The 24717-nt window shown below is 53.9% G+C and overlaps 1 protein-coding gene across 1 annotated transcript; it reads right to left on the bottom strand.

Annotated features, from left to right (window-relative positions):
- Window positions 1-245: 245 nt before the first annotated feature.
- Window positions 246-23317, bottom strand: CDHR1 (cadherin related family member 1). The gene is made up of 17 exons (XM_061163039.1): window positions 23224-23317; window positions 22600-22695; window positions 21652-21797; window positions 20739-20789; window positions 19518-19607; window positions 18225-18311; window positions 16562-16678; window positions 15330-15473; window positions 13521-13599; window positions 12146-12246; window positions 9090-9293; window positions 8296-8448; window positions 6440-6604; window positions 5954-6021; window positions 5261-5489; window positions 3193-3450; window positions 246-2599 (listed from the first exon to the last, which is right to left on the bottom strand). Exons 1-17 carry the CDS (start codon window positions 23276-23278, stop codon window positions 2039-2041), a joined length of 2604 nt encoding a protein of 867 aa, XP_061019022.1. The 5' UTR covers window positions 23279-23317; the 3' UTR covers window positions 246-2038.
- Between the last annotated feature and the right edge of the window lie 1400 nt (window positions 23318-24717).

Below are 24717 nucleotides of genomic sequence, written 5' to 3'. Positions count from 1 at the left end.
CCAGTCTTGGCTGTCAGGAAGATTGGCCTCTACAAGTCAGTTAACACTGATATTGAGCAGGGATCCAGAGGGACTTCCCTGGTGGTCTAGTGTTTAAGACTCTGTGCTCTCATGCAGGGGCGCAGGTTTGATCTCTGGTTGGAAACTAAGATCCTGCATGCTGCAGGAGTGGCAGAGTTTATTTTTAAAAGGCAGGAAGCTGAAGGTCAGGTTGGCTTTTGGTTAACAGATTTTATTGATTATTTACAAAACAGGTTGACCGCATGCAAGTTGTAAGGATGCTGCATTCCTTGTGAAGGACAAACATGATCCAACCTAGTCTTGAAACCCATACCCATTTGTTCAGCCTGGGCTCCTAGTTTGTTAGAGCCCAGCTGTTAATATACCGTGGGTTGTGGACCGCAGAAACCCCAGCAAGGAGCCTGCACACCAGCACATCTGAGTAACACCTCCAAACACCAACTCAGAAATCAAGAAAACTACATATGCATACAATCTGTGGTTAAATTCACAGACATATCCTAGAGGGGTTATTAGCGAGTGGGGTGAAATGCAAAGAACTGTTCTGTTTCTCTCTCTAGGCACATATCTGTATTTCCTCTTGGCAAGTGTCCTTAAAGTCAGATGGAACTTCTTTGCATTAATAGAAGCTTGCACGTCGTCTCTGCTGGGGGCTGTGGTCACAAGCAGAGGAGGTGCGGCCCAACTAGATGGACACGCTAAGGAGCCCAGAGCCCTCAAATCAGGCTCCTGCTGCCAAACTTCTGTGACCTCTGGTGATCACCCTCCGTCTTAGGAACTCATTTTCATCATCTTGGCAAGATGGAGCTTCGGCTGGCTGTGTGGCCCAGCTCTGGTCCTTTCTGACAGTGGCTGGCCTGGGCTGCATGGGGAATGTAGTTGGGGGGAGGTGGGGGTGGGGAGGAGATGTGGAAGGGAAGCTATGCCATGGTCCAGCTCCAGCCATCTCGGATCAGTGGCAGCACCCTACCCCTAGCACAGCGCCTCCTGGGGGTGCTTGGCAGAACAGCTGGGAGGCTCCTAATACTTTATGGAGAACTGGCCAGGGGAAAAATACTTCCTATTTGTGCTGTTTTGCACTTGGTTAAAGCCCTCATCACTACTACTTGCTTTGATCCTCACCCCAGACCTGTGAATAAGGCTGATTCACTTTCTTCATTTTCCAGATGAGAAAGAGGATGAGCTTTCCCAAGGTTATCGCACGTGAGCAGAAGAGCTGGATAAAAACAGAAGTCTCCCCAGATCTCAGCCCTGCTCTGTCTCCTCAAGGACTTCGAGTGGGACAGCTCCTAAGGGTACCCGTTGCTCCTGCGGATGTCTCTGGGGCAACCAGGTTGGCTCCAGCCACCTCTGGGCCCAGGGCAGCCCTGGCTGGGGCAGCTGCCCTCACTCCCACAGAGTCCCTCTCATACCTCTGGGTCCCTGGTCCCGAGTGGGCATAGCAGGGGCTCACAGTCTCTGCCCTGACCCCATCCTCCACCTTCCAATGGCTTGTAGGCACAGGCCCACAGTCGGCAAGAGTTTTCAGTGCATCCTCGCCCTCTCTAGCTGCATTTGGTTTCCTGCAAGGTTCGCTGACCCTCAGCCTTAGTCAGCCCCCGAACCTTTTCCTGCTCCTGCTCTTAGCTGGAGGCTTCAGGATCCAGGCGCTAGTCAACCTTGTCACATGTGGCCTGGGCTCTGCTCCCGAACTAGGAAAGCTGAGGCCCCAGCAGGACCCAAGTGACACTGTGAGGTTTGGAGTTGGAGGGTAGAAGACATCAATCTGGTTCCTTGTTGCCGCCCAGTCTCTGCTGCGCAGAGTGTTGCCCATGTGCCGAGGAGCTGTGTGATGGGGAAGTATTTCCCAATTGCAGTCGTAACCAGAGGAATAAATGCCCAAGGCATTGTCCAGAGCCCTGGTTATGGGGGTTACACCATTGTACAAAACAGGGGTGACCCTAAGGAGCAGAGTTGAGGAGCGTGGCCCAGGCATCAGGGCAACTGGAGTGGGGAGAGGGGGGCCACAGGACACAGTCTAGAAGTAAGCTTTGCTCTGTACATTCTTCTTCTCGAACTTTTGCCTGAGCTCAGAGACCAGAGCTGACTGTATGGGGCTTCCCACGGCCTTGCGTTTTGCCACGGCCCTGGGTTTTGGTGATGGTTGTTGGGATTGCTGAGGGGCGAGCGAGCCAGAGACGGTAGGCACCGTCCAGGGGGCCTGGCCCACGCTGGGTGCAGCGCTGGGCGGTGGAGGGGGAGCGGGAGCCTGGGGGGGCGGTGTGCTTCCCCGGCTGTTGTTGTTGCAGTTCTCGTTGGGAGGAGCCTCTTTGAGCACAAACTTGTCAGTGGCCTTGGTCCTTCGGAATTTAAGCCACTGGATGCGGATGCTGCGGGGCGCAGGGCTGGGCCGCTTGCGGAGAACTCGCCGCACTGGCTGGACCTTGTTGGACTTCTTGTTGCGCCAGAAGGTGGCGGTGGAGATGAGGACGGTTATGGCCACGATGACGGCCATGATGCCAGCCAGCACGCCCACGGCCTTCATGGGGTTGTCTTTGGTCTGCATCAGGAAGGCAGCCATGGGGCTTCGGGACAGCATCTGGAAGAGAGGTGCGTTCAGCCGCTCCTGCCTGGTCCCTGGAGGACAGAGCAGGGGCCCTGAGCTCCCTTAGGCCAGATGGTTTTTAAGCTTTCTGGGCTCAGTCGTCCCCTAGAGAATCTGAGGAGGACTATGGGCTTCATTCCAGAAAAAGAAAAACACGAAGAGAAAAAAATACAATGCAGGTTGGATTGGATGAGGAACTCCTGTATTAGGTGGCACTGCTTTCCTTTGACGGGGGAGGGGTCATATCTGCCCAAGCCTATCAGGAGCCTCTTAAGGGATGACTTCCTGCCAGACCCTGAGCTGAGAACCACACATGATTTTACTTCTGCCTTTCAACACGCAAGTGAAGGAGGCATCGTGAGTCCCATTTCACAGGAAGGGAAAGACTTGGCAAAGTCACACTGCTACAAAGTGTTGAAACTGGTATTTCGACCTGATGTCAAAGCCTGTGCGTTGGACAGCACTGGTAGTCTCTGAGCAGTGGGTGGGTGTCTCTGGAGGAAGGTGGTCTTTTTCTCTATCTGGCCATGTTTCAGGGAGGCCTGAGCTGGCCTCTGATCAACCCCCGACGTGGGCTTCATACTCACCTCAGTGTCTACGATGTCAATCTTGAGCAAGGCCGTGGTGCTGAAGGATGGGGAGCCATGGTCCTTGGCCTGCACCTCTAGGGACCACGTGAGGTCCCCGTTGGGAGTGATGTTGTGCAGGGCATCCAGGGATCGGATGGAGTTCTTGAGCCAGATCTCCCCCGTGTGTGCATTGATGTCAAAGACATTGGCCGGCTCCGCGTGGGTGATGGAATAGTCCACCAGGTTGTTGGGTTCCTCTGCGTCCTGGTCTGTGGCCTGTACTCAGGGAGGGATAGGTGGGGCTGGACTTTGAGGGTCACATTTGTGTCCCCTAGCTAAACCGACAGGTCATATGCAGTTTGCTGGGTTGATGGGGAATGGTCCTAATCCTATTTTGAGTGAATGGAGCTGGGAGAAGAATTGAATGAGGCAGGGTCTGTGCTTGGCTATTTATGTGTGCTGTCAATCTCAGAACAAGCCTAGTCAAGTCAGTACCGGTAAGAAACAAAAAGCCTGGAGGCTGAGTGTCTTGCCTAAGGATGGAGAGGTAGAAGGAGGGGAGCTGGGGTCCAGAGTCAAGCCTGTTGGGTTTCAGGGTTCATGCTGTCTCCATATTGGGAAGGCAGAGCTGTGAAAGCAGGCAGACAGCTGTGTGAACTCAGGCCAACCCAACATGCAACCTGCCTGAGTCTCTATTTTTTAATCTGTAAAGTGGCAATAATATCTTCTTTCTCAGAGGTTAATTCTGGGTGGAGGTGGGGATGGGGGTACATAGTGAAAGTGAAAAGTGAAAATGTTAGTCTCTAAGTCATGTCCAATTCTTTGTGACCCATGTCCATTCTGTGCAGTTCCATGGACTGTAGCCTGCCAGGCTCTTCTGTCCATAGAATTCTCCAGGCAGGAATAGTGGAGTGGGGTGCCATTCCCTTCTCCAGGGGGTCTTCTTAACCCAGGGATCAAACCCGGATCTCCTTCACTGCAGGCAAATTCTTTACTATCTGAGCTACTAGGGGTATATAAAAAGCACAAAGTTTAGTCGTTCAGTCATGTTTGACTCTTTGCGACCCCATGGACTGTAGCCCACCAAGCTCCTCTGTCCATGGGATTTTCCAGGCAAGAATACTGGAGTGGGTTGCCATTTCCTTCTCCAGAGGATCTTCCCAACCCAGGGATTGAACCCGGGTCTCCCACGTTGTAGGCAGACGCTTTACCGTCTGAACCACCAGGGAAGTTAGGGGTATATAAAGTACCTTAAAAACCATTGCCTATTTCAGGAGTCCAAGATATTTGAAAAGAAATTCTTAAGCCACAGCGCCACTTGCAGCTGCAGGGACAAAGCTTTTTTTTTTTTTTGGTCTAAGAATGATGGACATATACACACCGGCGCCAGGCTTACACCTGGCCAGTGCCACACCAGGGGTGGGCAGAGCAAGGACAGAGAGGTAGGGAGTGGGCATTGCAGGGGCACCAGCCCGGCTGCTGGTGTGGGGGTTGCTGGTGGCTGCTGGGGGGAGCAGGGAGGAGTTAGCCACAGTGACTCCAGAAGTGCCAGGTCCAGGACGGCCAGAGTTAGGGGCTCACGCAGAGCCTGGCATCGTCATGTGGCTGGTGCCCACAGAAGGGCGAGGCCAGCCTTCAGTCCACGGTGAGAGGGTGGAGGGGCCCGGCAGGCAGCAGCATCTCCAGCCAGGTTCTGGGCATCTGGCTAGCAGCTCCTGGATATAACAGCTGGACACTGGGCTGCCTGCAGAGCTAAGTCGTGGCTTCTAGCCTGTCGGATGCTCACATGGGGAAATGCCGTGAGACCCTGCTTCCCCAGGCCAGTCACTCCTGCAAAGCCTGAAGGGAGGGTCCCCAGGGGGCTCTAGCCAGAAGCACAAACAAGCTGCCAGCATTGAGGCCATAGATCCTCTCGGACAGTGCTAGATGGGTGGCTGGCTCCCGCAAGGGGCCCGAGATACTAAGCCAGGAAGCTACTAAGCCCACTGGGGCAGGGCAGGAAGAGGACAGGCTCTGAGGGCCCTGGAGTTGGCCAAGTACACAGTGACCAAGCCATGACGACAGCTCAGCTACCTTTGGAGCTCACCTCAATTTTCACCGGGGTCCCCAGCACCATTGTCTTCTCCTGGACACTCTCTCCAAACTGGGGGTAGTGGTCATTGACATCCAGCAGCGTGATGAACACCTCGGCCAGGCTGTACCTTCCCTCCATGTCCTCCGCCTTCACATAGAAGTTGTATCTGGCAGTGGCCTCAGCATCCAGGCTGGCCCAGGGCTGGGTGTAGATGATCCCAGAGGATGGGTGGATCAGGAAGCTGCCGGGTACAGAGAGTGCAGGCAAGGGTGTGCAGAAAAACGCACACGTACACACATGTGCACACACGTGCCTTCAGCAAGGAGCCACCTCCGAGAAGGAGCGGCGATGCACTGGGCAGCTTCTCTGAGCATCTTGCCTGCTCCTCTCCACATCCTCACGGTCTGACGCAGGGAGGCAGGACCACTCATCTACTTAACTATCAATGTTGAACTTCACCCGAGTCACAGCCCTTCCCTCTCCTCCCATGACCTCCTCTCCCTAGCCCAGCACTGCTTGCCTGGCTCCAGAGACCAGGAGCCCCAGCTCCAGGTTGTGGTGATGACCTTACTTCTCTCAGGCTCACCTCCCCAGCCCAGGTCCTGTTCAGCCCAGGCTCCTCCTGCCTTCAGTACAGATCCTCCTCTGCCCTCAGCCTCCCAAATCCCTTCCCAAGGCCCTGACTGGGCTTCTGGATCTACTCACAGGTCTGCCCCAGATCCATAAATGGAGTATTTGACTTCACCCCAGGGACCTGTGTCTGGATCCACGGCCTGGAAGAGAGAAAGCTCCCAGTGGCCCCGGTCCCTTTGTCAGGGCACGTTGGCAGCTCTTGCTTTCAACAGCCACACAAGGGTTTGGGTGGCCTGGGAGGATTGTCCAGCTTGGGAGAACTGGAGGCCTGCTCTGGAGCCCTAGTTTCACCTCAGGTCTCAAGCATTGGAGGAACCAGATCTGAAAGGCCTTCTACTTCTCATTACATATCCTCATTATCATCCTGTGAGGTGCTGTTATGCCCATTGTACAGAAGGAAAAACTGAGGCTCAGAGAGGGCACATAGCTTGTCCAAGGACACAGCCAATGAATGTGGGTTTATCGAATCAAACAAACAGGTTTGTCTGACTTCACAAGGCCCCCTTTCAGTGGGGCTCCCAACCCTACCCCCAGTCCCTGGGGCAGCCCCCAACTCACTGTGACAGCCAACACATTGGAGCCCCCTGGGGCATTCTCGGGGATCCTGGCGACGTAGTAGTGGGAGGTGAACTTGGGGACATTGTCATTGGTATCTAGGAGCTGGATCACGACATCTGCTGTGGAGCTGAACTTCTCTGGGGTGTTCACTTCAATGGCCAGGAGCTGGGGAAGGAAGGAAAAGGAAGACTTGTCTGGATGGCAGTCGCTCCGCAAAGAACCTGTCACATCCTGTATCACCCCTGCACCCCCACCTGGCTTGTCTCCCAGTTTCTCCGCTGCCAGCCAGCTATTCCTGCCACCACCTGCAGGGGGCACCTCTAAGGCAAACATCATCCCCCTGCAACTGACCGCAGTGCCGGGTTCCTTATAGTGGCCATTTGCACTGGGACCAGTTTCTTTTGCTCCGTTGGTTTGCATATTACTTTTTTTTTTGCTTCCAATTTAAAGCAACTTTGCTTCATAATATAATTTAATATCTGTTAGAGCAAATTCTTGCCTCATACTCTTTTTTTCCCCAAATTCCCTGACTATTCTTATCGGTTTGTTTCTCCAGATAAAAGCCAGTATAATTGTGTCAAGTCCCCTACATCCTCCCCTAAGGAAATTTTGGGTAAGACTTAATTGAAGTGGCATTGGATTCTTTATTAACCTGATGAGAATTTGCATTTTTGAACAGGGTTTGTCTTTATATTTCTCACCTTCTTTTATCTTTTTGTTAAATTTGTACTTTTTTTTTCTTTTGTTATTTATATGCTCCAATCTTGTTATGGTAACTCTTAGGAATTTTATCCATTAGTTGTTCTTATAAAAGTGATCTATAATTCCATTATTCTCATTGCTATTTTTTTTGGAATGCAGGAAAATTATTAGATTTTGTGTACTAACTTTATAACCCATCATGTTAACAATTTTGCACTATCTAACAATGTTTTGATTATTTCTTCTAGATTTTTTCTAAGCAAGCAATCACATTATCTAAAAACAATGATAAGTTTATCTCTTCCTTTCTAATGATTGTACCTTTTATTTCCTTTCTTATTTAGGAATAATGTTTAATTCTAGGAACAGTGTTAAACAATATTGGTAAGAGCAGGTATCCATGTTTTGTTCATGACTTCAAAGAATGCTTTTAAAATTTCACTTTAATTGGTTGATTGATTGAAGTATAGTTGATTAACAATGTTGTATAGAATTTCACTTTTAAGGATGATGCTAGCTGTCAGTATGTATGCATGTATAATTATAAATAATTATAACAATTTAAATTAATATCAGCAAAGTAATTTTCCTTTTAATTACTATTGGGTTAACCAAAAGGTTTGTTTGCATTTTTCCACAACATCCAACATCTTATGGAAAATTCTGAATGAACTTTTGAGTCAACCCCCATATTTATTTACATATTTATGTAAATACACATTATTTTTATGTGTTTATCATTTTGAATAATTCCAAATACAAAGGAACTTTTCTCCTCCTTTGCTAAAGTTTTTAACAGAACAACTGACATGCAAACATGTCGAGTGCAAACAAGGAAACATCTCTCCTGATGATCAAACAGTTTTTTCTCTCAGTCTATTCATATGGCACATGACATGGGTGGTTTTTCTTTGGACCACCCTCGTCCTTGCATTCCTGGGGAGAGTTGTAGTTAGACACTGGAGCTCAGTGAGGCTGTGGAGGAGAGGAGAGCTCTCGTATCATACTCCTCCTCTCCTCACTGCTCCCCAAGTCAGAAGGAGGAGCAGAGGAAAAGAGTAGGGCTAGGAGGGGTAGGGGGTAACAAGAGACCTCTCAAGGATGAATCTAGGTACTACTGTGGCACCCTTCCTCGCCATTCAAGCATCACTTACCTTGAAGGTCAACACTTTGGACTTTTCAAAGTCAATGGCGGCTGAGTTCTCCACAATGATCGTGACTTGGGCTTCATTCAGGACCGTCTGCGGGACCACTCGGAAGATGCCCCCGGGTCCCACCAGCCTCAGGTTGAATTTGGCATTGGCTCCCTGGACAACCGTTTGGAGAGAAGAAACAGGGAAGATGAATGAGGATGAACCTCATTGTAGAGTCCTGCTGTGCAAGGAGACTTTGCATGCCCTTGACCCTGGGAGGTAAGTATCTTAGTAAGTATTCTTAGGAGAGGTGATCAAGAGTCAGAAAAGTTGAGTGAACTACGAGGACTAAGCGAGAACACAAGCCCAGAAAGCCCAGCCCTGCTTTGGGCACAGGAGGCAACAGGACACATTCACAGTGTCTGGAGGGTCAGACACAGAGGCGCTTTTATTTTCCAGTTTTTAAGGCCTCATGCACAGCTTGCAGGATTTCATCACCCAGCCAGGGTTTGAACCCTGGGCGATCGCACTGAAAGCCGGGAATCCTAACCACTAGGCTACCAGGAAACTTCCAGAGGGGCTTTTTTTCCAAATGGCTTTTTCTTTTTAATTGATCGTGGATGTCTTTAGGCCATGCAGCTAGTCTCTGATTGTCTACCCTCCCTCCTGTCCCTCTTGGTTACCCACTCTTGCCTCATTCATTTTGTGACCCTCCAGCCCCGGTGACATCAGCAGGAAAGGTTCAGGCAGACTCAGCTTTGGGCCTTGGTCCCCGGCGGTTTGTAGGAAGGCAGGTGGAGGGCAGGACCACATACCTGGTCTGAGTCATTGACGGTGATCTTGAGGCCCCGAAGGATCTCCCCCTGGGGTGGGTGCTCATACATGGACAGCTCAAATCTGTTCTGGGGTCCACTCTCCCCATAGAATGTCGGTGGATGGTTGTTGAGGTCCACGATCCGGATGGTGACAGGCACCATGGCCTGGGCAGCTGGAGTCCCTGCAGAGCTGACCTCAGTCACCTGGGTGGGGGACAAGGGGCTATGGCTGTGTGGCACGCTGACTCCAACATGGCCCCAATGATCCCTGCTTCTTGGTATCTATGCCCTTATGTAATCTCCTCTTTTCTTAAAAAAAGAAAATTTACTTGGTTGTGCCAGGTCTTAGTCAGGGCATGTGGGATCTAGTTCCCTGACCAGCAATAGAACCCTGGGCCCCCTGCACTGGGAGCATGGAATCAGCCACTGGACCACCAGAGAAGTTCCTGTAATCTCCTCTTTTTGAGTGTGGCTTGGCCTAGGGACCTGCTTCAAACTGATAGAATATAGCAGAGGTGATGAAATGTCATTTTGTGATTAGATTAGACCATAACTTCTGTTTTCTAGCAAAGCAGACAGCTCTGTTGACAGTTTCTCTGATGTTTCAAGGAACTAATGGTGATCTCCAGTCAATAGCTGGAGAGGAACCGTGGTTCTTAGTCCAACAGCCCGAGAGGAAGTAAACCCCACCAATGACCATGTGAGCCCAGAAGCTCATTCTTCCTTGCTGGACCTTCAGATGAGGACTCGGTCTTGGCTGAATATCTGTTGGCAGCCATGTGAGAGACCTTGAAACTGAGGACCCAGCTAAGCTGACCCTAGACTCCTGCCCACAGCAACTGCAATGTTTAAATGTGTGTTGTTTTAAGACAGTAAGTTTGTGGTAATACGTTACAACAGTCCTAGGAAACTAGTATAGTTTACTAGTCCTAGGAAACTAGTATAGTTTACTAGTCCTGATTTACAGATGAGGCGAGAGGGTTCGGGTGGTCACTGGGGGTCACACAGCTGGACTAGAAGAAGGAAGATGTGTCTGATTCTTTAGTCAGTGCTCTCTCCACTGCATCATACTGTCCTGTTCTTGTAGCCAGACATAGGTTCAAACCCTAGCTTTGCCATATTCTGCCCTTGTGTCCGCTTGCCAGGGGGAGGCTGCAAGGAAGGCAGGTGTGGCGATGCAGCAGTGGATGACTGATACAACCGGCAAGCTAGGGCTGAGTGTCCACAGGCACCTCACGGACATGTGGCAAATATCACATGAGGCTCTGGAAGGGCTTCCTCCCCCTTTCCTATAAGCAGGCTCTGGTCTTCAAATTACTGTCCTCTAATTACCCTCCTGGATTCCACTCTGTCATACACCAGCTGCATCATAACTCTTCTTTTTTATTTAATAAAATTTTTATTTATTTATTTTTGGCCACATCCCAAGGCATTCGGAACTTCCCTGACCAGGGATGGAACCCATGACCCCCGCATGGGAAGGGTGGAGTCCCAACCACTGGACCACGAGGGAAGTCCCACTCTTCTTTTCTAGAACTTATATCCTCTGCCTCCTTTTCCTTCCTCCCACTCAATTGTCGCCCTGTCCCCAACTCAGATGCTTCATGCTGATTCCCACACGGCATGTGGCACGGCCACTCTCCCTCACCCTCCAGAGTGCTCCGTCCCCTTGGCTAATGTGACTCCACATTGCAGGTTGGCCTTGACCCCCGATCTCTCCTTCACCTGCTCCTCCCCCTTCCTCCCTCTTCGTCGGGATGCTCCAGCAGCGGTGTTCCCAGCTAGTGGCTCCTCTCTCCCCCCAGCCCTCCTCTGAGTGGTCTCATTCCCTCCTAGCCTTTCACAACTACCTGCATGTGGATGTTGTCTCCCTTGAAGCTCAAACCTGTACACTCAGGTTTGGATTTTCAACTTGAATGTCCCTGAGGCACCAAAACGCATCCTGCCTGTCCTGTTCAACTTGCCTCCCCTCGTGTGTTTCTGATGGTGTGGAACCACACTGGCTTCTTCCCCGCCTCTCCTCTCCCTGACCCCTCACAGCCACGTTCTGTGGCATCCGCCTCCTTCATAGTTCGCAGCCTGTCCATTTTTCCCATCCCACCTCCCCTTACCCCCACGGGTCCCCACCATCTATAACCTGGGCTGATGGCTCTGCTGCCCTGTTCCTCATCTGATTCCCTTCAAACCCGAGTTGGGACCAGGGTTTTCAGATGCCAGGCCGGGACTAGTGCCAGAATCACCTGGGAGCTCGAAACATGCAGAGTCCTGGGTTTCCCCCAGACACACTACATTCCTATCCCCCGTAGTGCGCCCTGGAAATCTTTGTTTGCCAAGCTCTCTGAATCTGAGAATCCCTCTAGTTTAGTCAGCAGTCAGAGTGAGCTTTTACAAGACTCCGATCGTCTTCAAAACCTTACCATGGCTCTTCACTGCTCTTGGGCAGGACTAGCTATATAATCTGCAGGCTCAGTGAAAAATGAAAATAGCTGGCTCCTTGTTAGAAAATTGCTAAGAATTTCAAGACAGCAAGAGCAAAACAATAAGCCCAGTGCCGGATGCTTCTAACTGCGGTCCCTGTGTAATCACAGGTCACATGGCCACAAAGCTGGCCCTTTGTAGGAAAAATCCATACCTCGTATTCAGAGCCTTTGCTCCTCTGTCCCCCACTTGGGGTCCAACTGTTTCTCCACTACAGGCTGATGTGGACTCTTGGCTCAAGTCCCACTTGTTCCTCATTGTGCCCCTGGTATATTATGTGATTTCACCCCCAGCCTTGGCTCACTAAGCTTCCCTCGCTTGCAATGCCTCCACCTGCCCCCACCACCCAACGTTCCCCACACCTCTCTGCTTCCCGGGTCCTACCCACGTTCAAGGCATTGCCGGTCCCATCCTACCTTCTCTGCCTTGTCTCAACTCCCCACACCAGGTGCCACCTCTTCTAGGTGTTCCCTGAAACAGTATCTAAATCCTCCCCCTGACTGCGGGCCCTGAAGGGTAAGGGGGGTGGCCAGGATCTTATCACCTTTGGTGGAGAAGGCCCAGATCCAGGGAGGTACCTGAACATGCAGCTCATACACCTCTCTCCGGAGCTGGGAAGGGCTCTGCATCACGGAGATGGCTCCAGACGTCTTATTAATTTCAAAGGCTCCATCACTCCCTGTCAGAGAGATGTGCCCTGCAGTTCTGAATAAGGCCACACGGTGGCGCAGTGGAGTTGTGCCAGGCCTCACAGGGTGTTTCATTCAAGTCTCCTGTATTATCATCCGTGTCTTGCCAGTGAGGAAGCTGAGCTCAGAGGGGCTCAGTAACTTGTCTTAGGTTACACAGTAAGTGCAGAGCTAGGGCTTCAAGTCACTACTTTCCGGCTCCCAGGTTCCCTAGTATTTTGCTTCTCTCATGCATGCATGCATGTGTGATGTGTGGGTAGGTGTGATGGAAAGAGAAAGGAGAAATAGGTACAAAGGGAGGGAGATAAGAGAAGGGGGAGGGGAGAAACAAAATAATGCAAAGAGGGAAGAAAAAGACTGGAGGAGGAGAAGGAGTAGCCGGAGAGGCAAGAAGATGGGAGAGGAGACGGGGTGGGCTGGGTGCTTGGTAGGTGTGTGAAGGCTTGCAGCTGTGGAGGGGAGGGAAGGCAGTCAGGGGTCTGCGTGCCTGGGAGAGAAGCCTGTCTGTGACAGTGGGCACGTTTGCACGTGTGTGAGCTGCTGGAAGGGGAGTGTGCACCAGGCATGTCCCAGGGACAGGGTCAGAGGAAGTGATGGTGTCTGAGTGAGAGCATGGAGCTGTGTGCGTGTGTGTGGGACCAAGCATCAGGGGTGGTGGCCCCTGGAGGGGACCAGCTACTGAGGGCTGAAGAGCCCTCCCTGAGCTGGCTCCTCCTGCTCAGTTATTGCCCAATTGTGGAAGGAGGCAGCAGACTCAAATCCAATGGGAACTTGGGATGATTTAGCTTCTCTGGGCCTCAGTTTTCTCATCCATACACAGGATGAGTATTCAGGACACTCGGAATCATCACTGTATTTAACTCACTTAATTCAATAATATGCTGTAAGCCAAAACATTTAAAGGAATGAGAAAAAACCATAGCAATTTAGAGTGTAAGAAAGCTTGCCACCCCTTCCTATCAACGAGCAGATGCCCACGAGCGTGTGGGAACGTGAACTGGCCCCACCTGCGCTGCTCTCAGTAACACCACTGCCCCTGCCCACCCAGTGCGTCCCTCCCTGTTACCGGACATAACGACAGGCAGGGCCCAGAGCAGATGCCCAAGGAGACGTGCCGCCTCCTGGAGGGCCCCAGCCTCTCCTCTCCATGCACCTTGTACTTCTGGCCTATAGATGAGGGAACTGGGACCCAGAGAGACTGGGCATCTCACTCTGCTCACCCAGGGATTTGTACCTACAGCCCAGCAATGAGCCCCAGACTCACCATTCACCAGACTGTAGAGAACACGGTTGGGTTTGCCCCGGTCTCCATCCATGGCAACCACCGTCAAGACCTCTGAGCCCTGGGAGGAACAGGAGCAGCTGCCTGCGGCCAGTGTCGGAGGTGGGGGTGTGCCGGGGCTCTCCCTTCCCCAGATACTGCCCCCATCACAGAGGGAGGTGCCGCCCCACTCGAGAGTCAGGCCTCTGCGAGGCCCCATCCTTGCTCTACAGGGAGCTCATAGGCCCCGGCCTCCCAGGGCTGGAGGGACAGCCTGAGCCCCTCTGCCTGCCCACCACATGGGTTGGCACGCAGATGCCCAGGGACACTCAGGGCTCCTGCCTGGGCCTCCTCCTCACACCTCTTAGACGCCTCCTTCCCCACGCACCACCCTCAAGCCTCACCTCTCTTGGCCACCCACCAGCCTCACACCTGCTGCCTCATCTGTCTTTGGCCTTCAGAGGCGCCTGAAGGGAGAGGCGGGAGAGGGGCCAGGCAGAGGGGGTCCAATGCAAGGTCCAGGAACTAGGATTTTGTCCTGTGGCTGCAGGGGCTGCTCAAAGGGTTTGGGAAGCTGCCCCAACTGGCAAGCCCTATTCAAGCCCTGCCTGCCACTCTCTCCTGACCTCCCTACGCAGATCCTTCACCCCAGAGGCCTCCCCATCCTCATGGCCGCTTCCTGACTGTCCTGTCCCCCCATTCCCGGCACCTCTTTCCCCCTTAGCTCCCCAGCAGGACTGTCTGGGCCCCTCGCTGCTCTGCCCTATGGCCCCCACGGGGGAAGCCCAGCCTTTCTCTCTCCCTCACTCTGTGTCCCTCTCCACCACTCAAATGCCAACTTCCGGAAAGGTGGTTTCTCAATTTGGGCCTAGCACATGAGTAGTGCTCAGCAACTGTTTTCATTGTTTTACGAAGTTGGTAATAATCAGAAATTGGGGAAGTGAGACTGGAGAATGCAATTCCATTTTTCCATTCCATGGAGAGTTCTGGAACTGTGGCCAGCCATGTAAGGGTTGACTCCAGCCTGGCCCCTGCTGGCTGGGAGCTCATAGTCTGGTTGGGGGGTATAGTAACACATGGGTGCACCATCGAGGGGAAAGTGGCACCTGGGCTGAGCTGAGAAAGACGAGGGGCATTATGCCCACGGGCACATGTCAGGCGAAGGGAAAAGGGTGGGGTAGGGAGACGGGCTGGGCTGAGTAAAGGATGGCGCCGGCTCCTGGGTGGAGGGTAGGCCGGCCCTCGGATGCCAGGCCCAGGACTGGAAATTGAGAGGCCAAAAGGGGCAGAGGCTGAAGATAGCCTTTGTGATGGGCCCACAGGTGATGTCTGACAAGGGTCATGGAGATTCAGCAGCAAACTGTGGGAGAACTACTGGCGTGAGGGGCCTCAGGCTACAGGCCTGGAGGAAAGGAAGGAAAATTTTGGCACCTCACCTCCTGTCAGGTGTAGGAAAGGTCCCCTCTAAACCAAACCATCAGCTCTCCTCCCAGCTTCTCTTCACAGCCCTTTTGAAGGGCTGACACTTGCAGCCAGACTGGGGTAAGTGTGGATGAGTGAAGACATGCCTGGCACAGCCCTGGCACCCAATAGGTGCTCCACACACGAGCAACTTCTTCTTCCCCCTTACACTTCCCAATGCAAAATGGCCTGTGTGTGGCCTGAGTCACTGAATCCAGAACTGGCCTCCATGTGAGGCGCGCGAGCCTGGGCTGAGCCTAACCATCTCCACCAGGGGGACCCTCGGGCAGTGCAGAGGACAGGGCAGGAGGCATCTGGAGGTGACATGGGTTGCGGGGTGCAGCTACCCACCGGAAGGGTGTCCTCATACACATAGCCATAGTAGGGCGTGCCCACGAAGACAGGGGCCATGTCCTGCACATCCTCCACATTGACCGTGACCATGGTGGTGGCCGAGAGCACCACGTCGGCCCCTCGCAGCTTTCCCCCGCCATCCTGCAGAAGAATCAGAGAGGGAAGAGAGGCTGGGCTCCAGAGTCGAGCAGACTCCCACGGAATCTGGCTCCTGCCACTGACTGGCCTCAAGGCCAGCTGCCCGCCCTGTTTCTGCTTGCTTCTATGCCACTTAGAGATAAGTTTCCCTCTCCTACGGGTGTTAGGAAAATTAAATGAGATAATGCATGAAGGTCTTCAGCCAGTGCGCAGTAGGTGCTCAAAAGCGTTCCTTTGGAAAGAAGGTTAGGTTTCTCTCCAGGGAAATCATCTCTGAAGAGTAGCAGAGGAGGAGGGGGTCAGGGCCAAAATCTCTCCTCCCAGCCAGGAGCCCAGCCACAAAGTCTCCTGAGAATCTTCAGAGAATATGAGGTGGACCCACGGCTGAGGATACATCATGGAAGTGCGCGCCCACCAAGCCAGCCCTCACGGGGTAACTGGCAGGCAGAGTTGGCTCAGGCCTCCTGACACAGGCTGGGACGGGGAGGGGGGGGGTGCCCTGTGGCCTATGTGACCAGCCCGGACTTTCCTGGAAAAGAAAACCTGGGGCTTAGAAAGAAGGCTGGGGTTTCCTGCCCTCGAGGGGAAGAGCAGTCACATTTGAGCACTTGCTGAGTTGCAAACCCTACACCACACACTTCAGAAATATGAGGAATTTAGTCAAGTTTTGGGGTGGGCAGATGAGGAAATTGAGACTCAGAGTGGGTTACTGGTCACACAGAGAGGAAGAGGCGGGATGGGCAAGCCTGGATAAACGGACGTGCCCAGGGGCCAGGCTGTGTGGGATGTGAGGGTATGGACACTGGAGCCTACAGAGGGGAGGCTGGCCTGTCAGTCCTGAGGGGGCAGACGCCCTCTCCCAGGAGGGAATATGCCCTCCCCGGCCCACAGACACCAGCATCCCTGAAGAATATGTCTGTGTCTGGCAGGGTCTGCTCAACACAGATCCCGAGCTGCGGCAGCCCCACTCGCGCCCCCATGGTACCGTCTGTCTCCTCCATGGTAGAACCTAACTGCTCCCATCCGAGGGCAGCTTCCCCCGAGGGAGGCTGAGGACAGCCGGGATGCTCCCATTCCTTCCTCTCTGTTACCTTGGCAACCACAGTGACGAAGTGGGCCCGGGCCTTCTCGTAGTCCAGGGTGGCCCCGGCCTGGAGGCGCAGCACACCATTGTGGCGGTCCACGGAGAACTTGGTGGAGTGCGGATTCTGTAAGAGTGAGCAGCAGGCTGGGCCTTGGGGTGAGACCCAGGCCGGCCCCAGGAACACCCGCTCTGCTTACTGAAAGGGAGTCTTCACCATCCTTTGTCACAGGAACTCCTACCTAGGGTCTGAGGTACAACTTCAGGGCTCTCAGCCTTTCCTATCTCCAGAGTCCCCCTTCCTGCAGCTCAGGGCTTCCTCTCCCCCGTCCTCGGTCCAACCAAGATGTTCCCTTCCAGCAGGGCCTCAGCTTTTCTCTAGGCCTCAGCTAGAAAACAACAGGGCCAGATCGGGGCTAAACTCTGGCCCAGAGTTCCCAGGTGGAAACGTCAGCAGCATGCTCTAACCTAGAGGAGGTGTGGACTGAAAGCCGCAGAGACAGAGAGAACCTTCAGGATCGTCCAACCCCACCATTAAGTGACTGCGGGTCAGTCAGGCCGCATCTGGGTGGGGGTGGGGGAGGTCAGGTGGGGACCGGAGGTGATCTTTGATCTGAAGAGGGGTCACTGAAGGTCAAGAGCTGTTGCTGGAGCTTTTCATGGGTTTAATCCTCACAACGGGCTTCGCAGGTGGCACTAAAGTGCCAACAAACCCACCTGCCAGTGCAGGAGATATGAGAGACACAGGTTCGATCCCTGGGTCAGGAAGATCCCCTGGAGGAGGGCGTGGCAACCCACTCCAGTGTTCCTGTCTGGAGAATCCCATGGACAGAGGAGCCTGGCGGGCTACAGCCCACGGGGTTGCACAGAGTCGGACACGACTGAAGTGACTTAGCACATACGCACACAATCCTCACAATCCAATGAGGATGTGGTTTCACCTTTCCCACTCGCATGAGGAAAGTGAGCAGGCAAAGTCACATAGCGGTTGAACCCCCGTGCAGGGGAAGTGGTGGAATCTCTCTAGAACCAGTGGAGCCCAGGACTGTTTCCAGGGTTTCTAACCACTGAGATATACTGCCTTGAAAATTGTGAAAGCAAGAGATTAAATGTGGAGAAAAGAGGAGGAGCTGTGGAAACAGCAGCCGTGGGAGGGAGGCAGCGGGTTCTGGAGGAGCTGGGGGAGAGGCGGGAGATACGGGCTGGGGTCTCTGCCTTTAACAGAGCAGATTAGTTGGACAAGGCTGGGGAGGGGGTGTCACAGCTCTGCTCCTCCTGAGAGCTGCCTCCCCTTCCCTTTTTCCTCTTGACAATTCTAGGCCCAGACAGGTTTCTTTTACTGTGTGGGTACCAAGTGCCCGGGTCATCTCCTGGGGAAGGGGTTGGCCAGTGGTGAGGTGAGGGTCCTGACATCTGGGGAAAGGAAGGCAGGTCAACTTAGTGGGAGCCAGGATGCGCCAGTCAGGGGAAGAAGGTTTCTGCTCAGGCCAGTCTCGTGTCCCCACTTGTTGGTCCCACCTCTGAGTTTACTGAGACCTCGTTGGGATCGGACGCACCATCTCTGATAATCTTTGGGAATCATTGAGGCACGGACCTGATGGATGGAGGTGGAGGCCATCCAGGCGTCCCTACCAGCTCAGGCCTCTGGTTATTTCCTGAGCACCCCACCTTACCTTTAGGAAGTAGGTGACGCTCCCCGCAGAGCCTGTGTCCCTGTCCACTGCACGGACCCTGGCGATACTGGTCCCAGAAGGTGTGTCCTGAGGGATCACAGCCACAGAGGGTCAGTCCCAGGAGCAGTGACAGGTACTCGGGGAGCTAGGGTGCAGGGGCATGGAAAGGTGGGGTCAGGGGACTGAGGGCTAAAAAGAGGTGAAAGGTGGTCATTGACCCAGGGAGCATGAACAGGAGGAGGGGCCTTGATAGATGAGACACTGGAGTCAAAGTGGGGTCAGGAAAGGGAGAGGAAAGGGGGAACAAACAGACATCCTGCTTCTGAAAAGGAGGGAAAGAGAAAGAAAAATCTAGGGCTCCCAATAGACAAAGGGTTTAAATATGAAATGACTGGAAACAGTTAATAAACAAGCGCATATTCAGTATCACCAGGGATCACACACGTGTAGCTTAGAGCCAAAAAGAATAGCTTTCTCCTACGGAATTAGCAGACATTTAAAACTGCAAGAATCCCCAGTGTGGGCCAGGAACCAGGAGACATACCCTTTCCCACATGCCAGGGTAAAGGCAAACAGGTGCCATTCTGGAAAATCATTTTGACAACACCTCACATGTACCCATGCTTTGACCTAGCAATTTCAAATCATTCCCATTAGAGAAAAGGAACTTTTAAGTTCAGAGTCTGATGTTTCTTACGATGGCAACAATTTAAAGCACCTTTAATATCCAGACATAAAGGAACAGTTCAGTAAATGCTGGAATGTGCTATTAAAGGAAAGCTATTAAAATGTTAGTTACCCCAACTTCACGATTACAACTTCACGCTTATGCTATAAATTCAGTGAAAAAGAGACTACAGAAAGCATATGTTTAGTAGTCACAACTATGTAAAACGAACAGAAAACAAGAACCTATAATCACAGAACTGAAGAGAAGGAAATCCCCCCGAATTTAACAACACTGTCTCAAGCTGAAGGGATTAAGAGTGGTTTTTGAAACTCTTTATTTTTCTAATTTTCTGTTTATTTCACACTTCCACAATAAGAGTACACTAAAATTCTAATGGAGAATGGTAAATAAACATTCCTTTGGAATAATAATGAATGTATGAGGGGACGGCAATGGGGGTGGGGGGACACAGAGGGGAGGTGTCTCCAGAGGTTAGTGAGTGATGGAGGGGGCTCGTCACCCCAGAGCCCAGTTGCCCTTGTCCAGGCCACAGGTCAGTCCAGAGGACAGGCCACAGGTCTGGGTGGGAGTGCATCAACACTGCTTGGGGGCCCCTCGCTCACCTCGGGAACCTGGACAACGTAGGGCTCCTGGATAAACCTGGGCGCCTCATCATTGGCATCAGTAACTAGGATCATGACTTTTTCTGCCACCTGAAAAGAGGCAAAGGGGACAGGAGTTGGGACAGTGAGACCTTCCAGGTGATGAAGGAGCAATGTCCTCTAACACCCCAGGTGTAGTCTCTGCACCCTTCTCCCCTTCCCTCCTCCCTTCCCCCCCCTTCTTCCTTCCCTCTTTGATCATTCATGAAGCACATATTATTATTAAGCAACTACTTGATGCCAAGTGCTGTGTTCTGTCTGACGGTGTGAAATTTGCAGGGTGGAGTGGTGGGCAAAGGTCAGCTTGTACAAGTGTGTTATCTTTCAGCCTGACAACAGCAACATGCTGGGCACTGAGGGCAGGGGCCTGCACTGCACAACTCTGGGGGCACTGTGTGCCCCAACCTGGGTAAAGGCACTGGTCTAGGAGGCTCGGAGAAGAGGCCTCTGACCCAGCTAGTGGAGGACACCAGGAAGGCCTGGGAAGTAAGCCAGTCGTCGGGTGAGAGGGAGAAGGGGGTGGAAGGTATGTCGGGAAGAAGCAGCAGCATCGCAAAGGCAAAGTGAAAGGCCTGGTGAGTTCAGAGAACAGAATGGAAGCAGATTTAGGGTGAATGTGGGAGAGAAGGTGGGTGAGGCTGAGGGTGTTCTGAATGCCAGTCTCTGAAACTAGGATTCCATCCTGAGGGTAGTGAGGAGCAGCTGGTAGCATCTTCTGAGCCGGGGGACTGTGGCCAGGCAGGACTGTGTTGCACAGTGGGGGCTCCTGACTGGGGTCCGGGAGCCTTGGAGGGAGGGGAGCCCCTGGGATTATCTGAGAAGCACTAAAGAGGGATTGGTGAAAGTGGAGGCTGTGTAGAAAGAGGCGAGGGAGGAGGGATGCGAGCCCAGGTATTCAGTTTGTGTGATGAGGATGGAGCCAAGAGCCAGGTCGGAGGAGAGGGTGGGGAGGGCGGGATTGAGGAGATGCTGCTTGAGGAATGTGGGGGTGCTCCGTCAGAAGGGCAGCGGACAGGTCTTGTCTCTTCCCACTCTCTCCCTTCCGCCCCCTCTCTCCTATGAGCTCACTGGGGCAGAACTTGTTGGACTTCAGCTGGGAGCCCCCACCCCCAGCCCCTGGGGGAGGAAATAGTGCTCAGACCCAGGGAGAAGCTGCAGGGGCTGGCTGCAGCGTGCACTCACCAGGTTCAGCCCATCGGAAATGCTGATAATGACTTCAATCTCATCTTCCCTCTGTGAAGCGCAAGGGCAGAGTGAGGGGCCGGGAGTCGGAGGTGCCCTGAGGACCCCTGGAGCTGGGCACATCAGAGGGGCCCTGGAGCAGGGCGGGGTGGCCAAAAGCTTCCTCCGCTACCTCTGGCCAGGCTCATGCTTGAGACCTGGTTGGGGTTTAACCCATCAGGAGTTCTCATAAACCCAGAGGGCTTGGGTGCCAACAGAATACGCACCCTCCTGCTAGAATGAGGAGAGATGCTAACTGGTGTGCTGGAGGATGCAGGAAGGGGTGTTTCATCCTTTTAAAAAATTTCCTCTTTCTCCCCTTCATCTCTGCTACACTGCTCTGTATTCTACGGTTCCTCAGAGATCCAGGTCTGTGGTGTCTCAACCCCCCCCCCCCCCCAGGACACGGTGGGACCTCAGTGAGGAAGGGTGTCGGGGTGCCCCTGTCCTCCCCTGGGTTGACAGGCAGGGGCAGCAGTCATATCTCCTTTGCCGTGTCCCCAGAGCTGCATCTGAGACCCACCGCTTCCCTTCTCTGGGCTGGTGGGGTCTGCTGGCAGCACCCCACAGCTGGGGTCCAGGCAGATGGTTCACCAGCCTGGTATGGGGTCTCACAAGGGAAACACAGCCTGTCACCCGCAGGTTCAGAGGGCATAGAGGGACGTAGTTTTACCCAAGTCAGACCTGCCCTTAAAAACCAGTCTTTCAAAAAAAAAAAACAAACAAAAACCAGTCTTTCCAGCCCTGATCTACTGGCTGAATTTTCTGTGACTTATGAGACCTCTCCAAGGATGCTTTTGAGGGAACCTTCCAGCCCACCGAGGTCCGTCCGTCTGCACCCCTGGCAGGCAATGCTCCTCCCAGGTCCCCATACCTCCCTGTCCAGCTCTTCAATCAGGGTGATGTTTCCCAAGTTGGGGTCAACTGAAAAGACGCTTCTAGCGCTGGGGTTAAAGCTGATGTGGTAGGAGACAGGGTCTCCCTCGGGGTCTGTTCCATTCAGGGTGTATACATGAGAGCCTGGAAGAAGACAGAGGGGCCACGCTGAGCACTGGCTGCTGACCTCACCTCCGCTGGCTGCTTCCCTCTCTTCCTCTTTATTCTTCCCGACTATCAGTTAGTGGTTAGTATCCACTGCTTTACAGATTGTGATCTAAAATATAGATTACAGAGGGCTTCAGGGCTGCTGGGTTTAACCCTAGGGTCTCTGCCTGGAGCCAAGACTGGAGATGGGGGAGGAGGGAAAAGGGAGGAGTCATTAAGGTGGAGCAGAGAGCCAACAGCAGCACTCTTCCCCACGCTTGGACTAGTTCTTCAGAGAATTCGCAGCGGGTGCTCCTTTTACACGGCCCTTGTCCTTATTCTCAGGGTTCTGCCCATCCATTGAAGGAGAGGAAGTGCGGATCCCCCTCCCCATCCCCCATCTCTGCAGATCCCAGTGAATTCATTGTTCTTGGGCCCGTTTTGAAGCCTAGAGCCCTGGGGCTCTGGGAGTAAGTGCTTTGTTCAAGGTCATAAATACAGAGGGTCAGGAGCTCCGGATCTGGGCACCTCCGCCTGCCTCTTGGGGCTGGTCATGTCTCTGGGCTTACCGCTGGATCTCCAGAACTTCCCCGGGCTCAGGTCTCCAAGACTGCGTGGAGACCTTTCTGCTACAGCCCTGGGGGATTCGGAGCGCAAACAGGGCGCCTAGGGAGCGCCTGCCGCCTGGCGCTCGGCCTCTCGATAGGTTCGGAGGCGTCACGGGTTCGGTCCCCGTGTCCAGGGGAACGTTGGTCCCTCCTCTGGGAGACTATGCGGGGCAGGCGCCAGGGCTACTCACCCACTGGGGTGTCCTCCGGGAGGCTGAACAGGGCCATGTTTCCGTTGGTGCTGCCTGCCCCGTTGTCGAAGAAGTGGGGGGCGAAGTTGGCCTGAGCTAGGGAGAGAACACAGAACAGAGGACAGCCGGAAACGCGGGGGGACAGCTTCGCACCCGCGTGGTCGCGCTGTCTGGCCCCACGAGCGGGCAGGCGGGTACTCCCCTCCCCGACCCCAGCGCACCCGCTAGGTCCCGCGGCGACCGCCTCCCGTGGGCTCGGACTGGGCTGGACTTGTCAGGGACACGCACCATCTGGGCTGTTTGGGACCTAGGCAGCGGCCGATTTCAGCCTTATCGGTGGGCAGACTGGGAAATCGCGACCCAGAGAGGGACAGGTCCCTGGCCAAGGTCACACGGGGAGTGGGGACACCCTCCCACGGCCCCCATCGCAGCCGCCAAAGCTGCTCCTGAAGCAGCAAAGAACCGCAGGGGTTCCCCGTACCCCCCGCCCAGTTTCTGTCCGCGTCCCCGTCCCCCGTCCCACTCGGGAAGCGAACGGTCTAGCAATGTCCCTAGGTCACCCGGATGGAGCTGGCACCCATTTCTCGTCCCCATCGGGGCCCGCTGGGCCCTGCGGCCACTCACCCAGGCTGAGGAGCAGCATCCACACGGCCAGGACGGCCGGCGCGCAGCGCCCCATGTCTCTGCGGGCGGGTGGTGCGTCTCCCCGCAGCCGAGGCCGGGCTCCGGAGCGCGGAGCATGCCCTGGGCGCACGACCAGTGCGGAGCTGAAGATGGGGGCGGCGGCGGCGGCGGGAGGGGGCGCGGGCGGGGGTGCGAGGGCGCTAAGCGGATGACACAGCTCCGATCCGCGCCGCTGGAGCCGCCCGCCCGCCTCCTAATGAGACCAATTAGTGGGTGCAGAGCTGAGGGGAACCGGCTCCCAGCAGGGGGCGAGGGCAGGGGGGCGGGAGGGGGGGACGAGAGTGCCCCTGTCCTAGGTCTGCAGCGCGGGAGCCGAGGGGACCCCAGGACCTCAGGGCACTGGAAAACGGGGGCTTTTTGTGGGTCGCCAAGTCCTGGCAGGGCCGGGCTCCACTGGAGTTTTCCTTTTTAATGAACTTCCTCGGTGACTTTCAGGGAGTTTGTCATTTTCTTGGAGCCCGACTGTCAAATAATAGCAGGGAAATAGCCCATCCTCAGCATGGGAGGATGCTGCCTGCTAGACTCTAAAAGAAATGAGAGCAGGAGAGACAAAGGGGTGCATGGACTTTGGGAAGGGCATGGCCTTAAAAAACCCAAATAGATTCCAAGGATGTGTCCCTGAAGGCTTGGGTGGGGAGGGGGAGGAGATTAAAAGACAAAGAGGAGGGTTGTGGTAGGAAAAGGGGGGAGATGGTGAGGGGTTATCAGGACCACATCTCTGAGATCTCAACCCATTCCTATTCTGCCCACCAAGCCAGGCCATCTCTCCCAGAGGGTCTGATTACTGGTCTGGTCACTAGCGGGGGTCCCCATGTGTGGTGGACAGCAAAGAGGGCCTTCAAATCTCTACTAAGCTGGGAAGTAGATATTGCCAGGCAACAGTCTAACGTCCCTCCCCATCCCCTGTGCCCAGTCGTAGCAGAAGCAGTAAAGCCACGAAAGCCTTGCAAGGAGGGGTGAACTATTTGAAGTCAGGTCGGAAGCCCACTCTAGGACAGACTTGCTAACAGAGTTGGCCAACACAGGTGTGGACTGTCCCAGGAGGGGTGAGCTCTCTGTCCCTGGAAGATGTTTGGGCAAAGGAAGGCACTGCTGTGGGGACCCTGGATGCTGACAACTGGGAGAAACACGCTCAGGAGCCTTCCTGCTTGCTGATAAGTTTCCCTGGGCTGGACCCTTTTTTCCTTGCTCTGATAGTAGCCTCTGGTTGAAGAAGCAGCCTGTTTCCCTTACATTCACAGGGTATACAGGGCGGACACTTCAGTCCCAGGCTTGGTCACTCTCCAGGATGCCCTTGGGAGGGTATATCCACAGACAGAAGAGACATACTTTGTGTCCTTGCTGGAGAGGCCTCCCTGACTGGGGTCCCAATAGTTCTTCCCTGAGGGCCTTGACAGGAACAGACCAACCCTCCTCTATCCCCCTGTAGCAGCC

This window comes from Dama dama, chromosome 15 (assembly GCF_033118175.1).
Source record: "Dama dama isolate Ldn47 chromosome 15, ASM3311817v1, whole genome shotgun sequence".
Lineage (NCBI taxonomy): Eukaryota > Metazoa > Chordata > Mammalia > Artiodactyla > Cervidae > Dama > Dama dama.
Note: the sequence above shows the minus strand (reverse complement) of the source record. Positions and strands in the feature narration are given on the sequence as shown.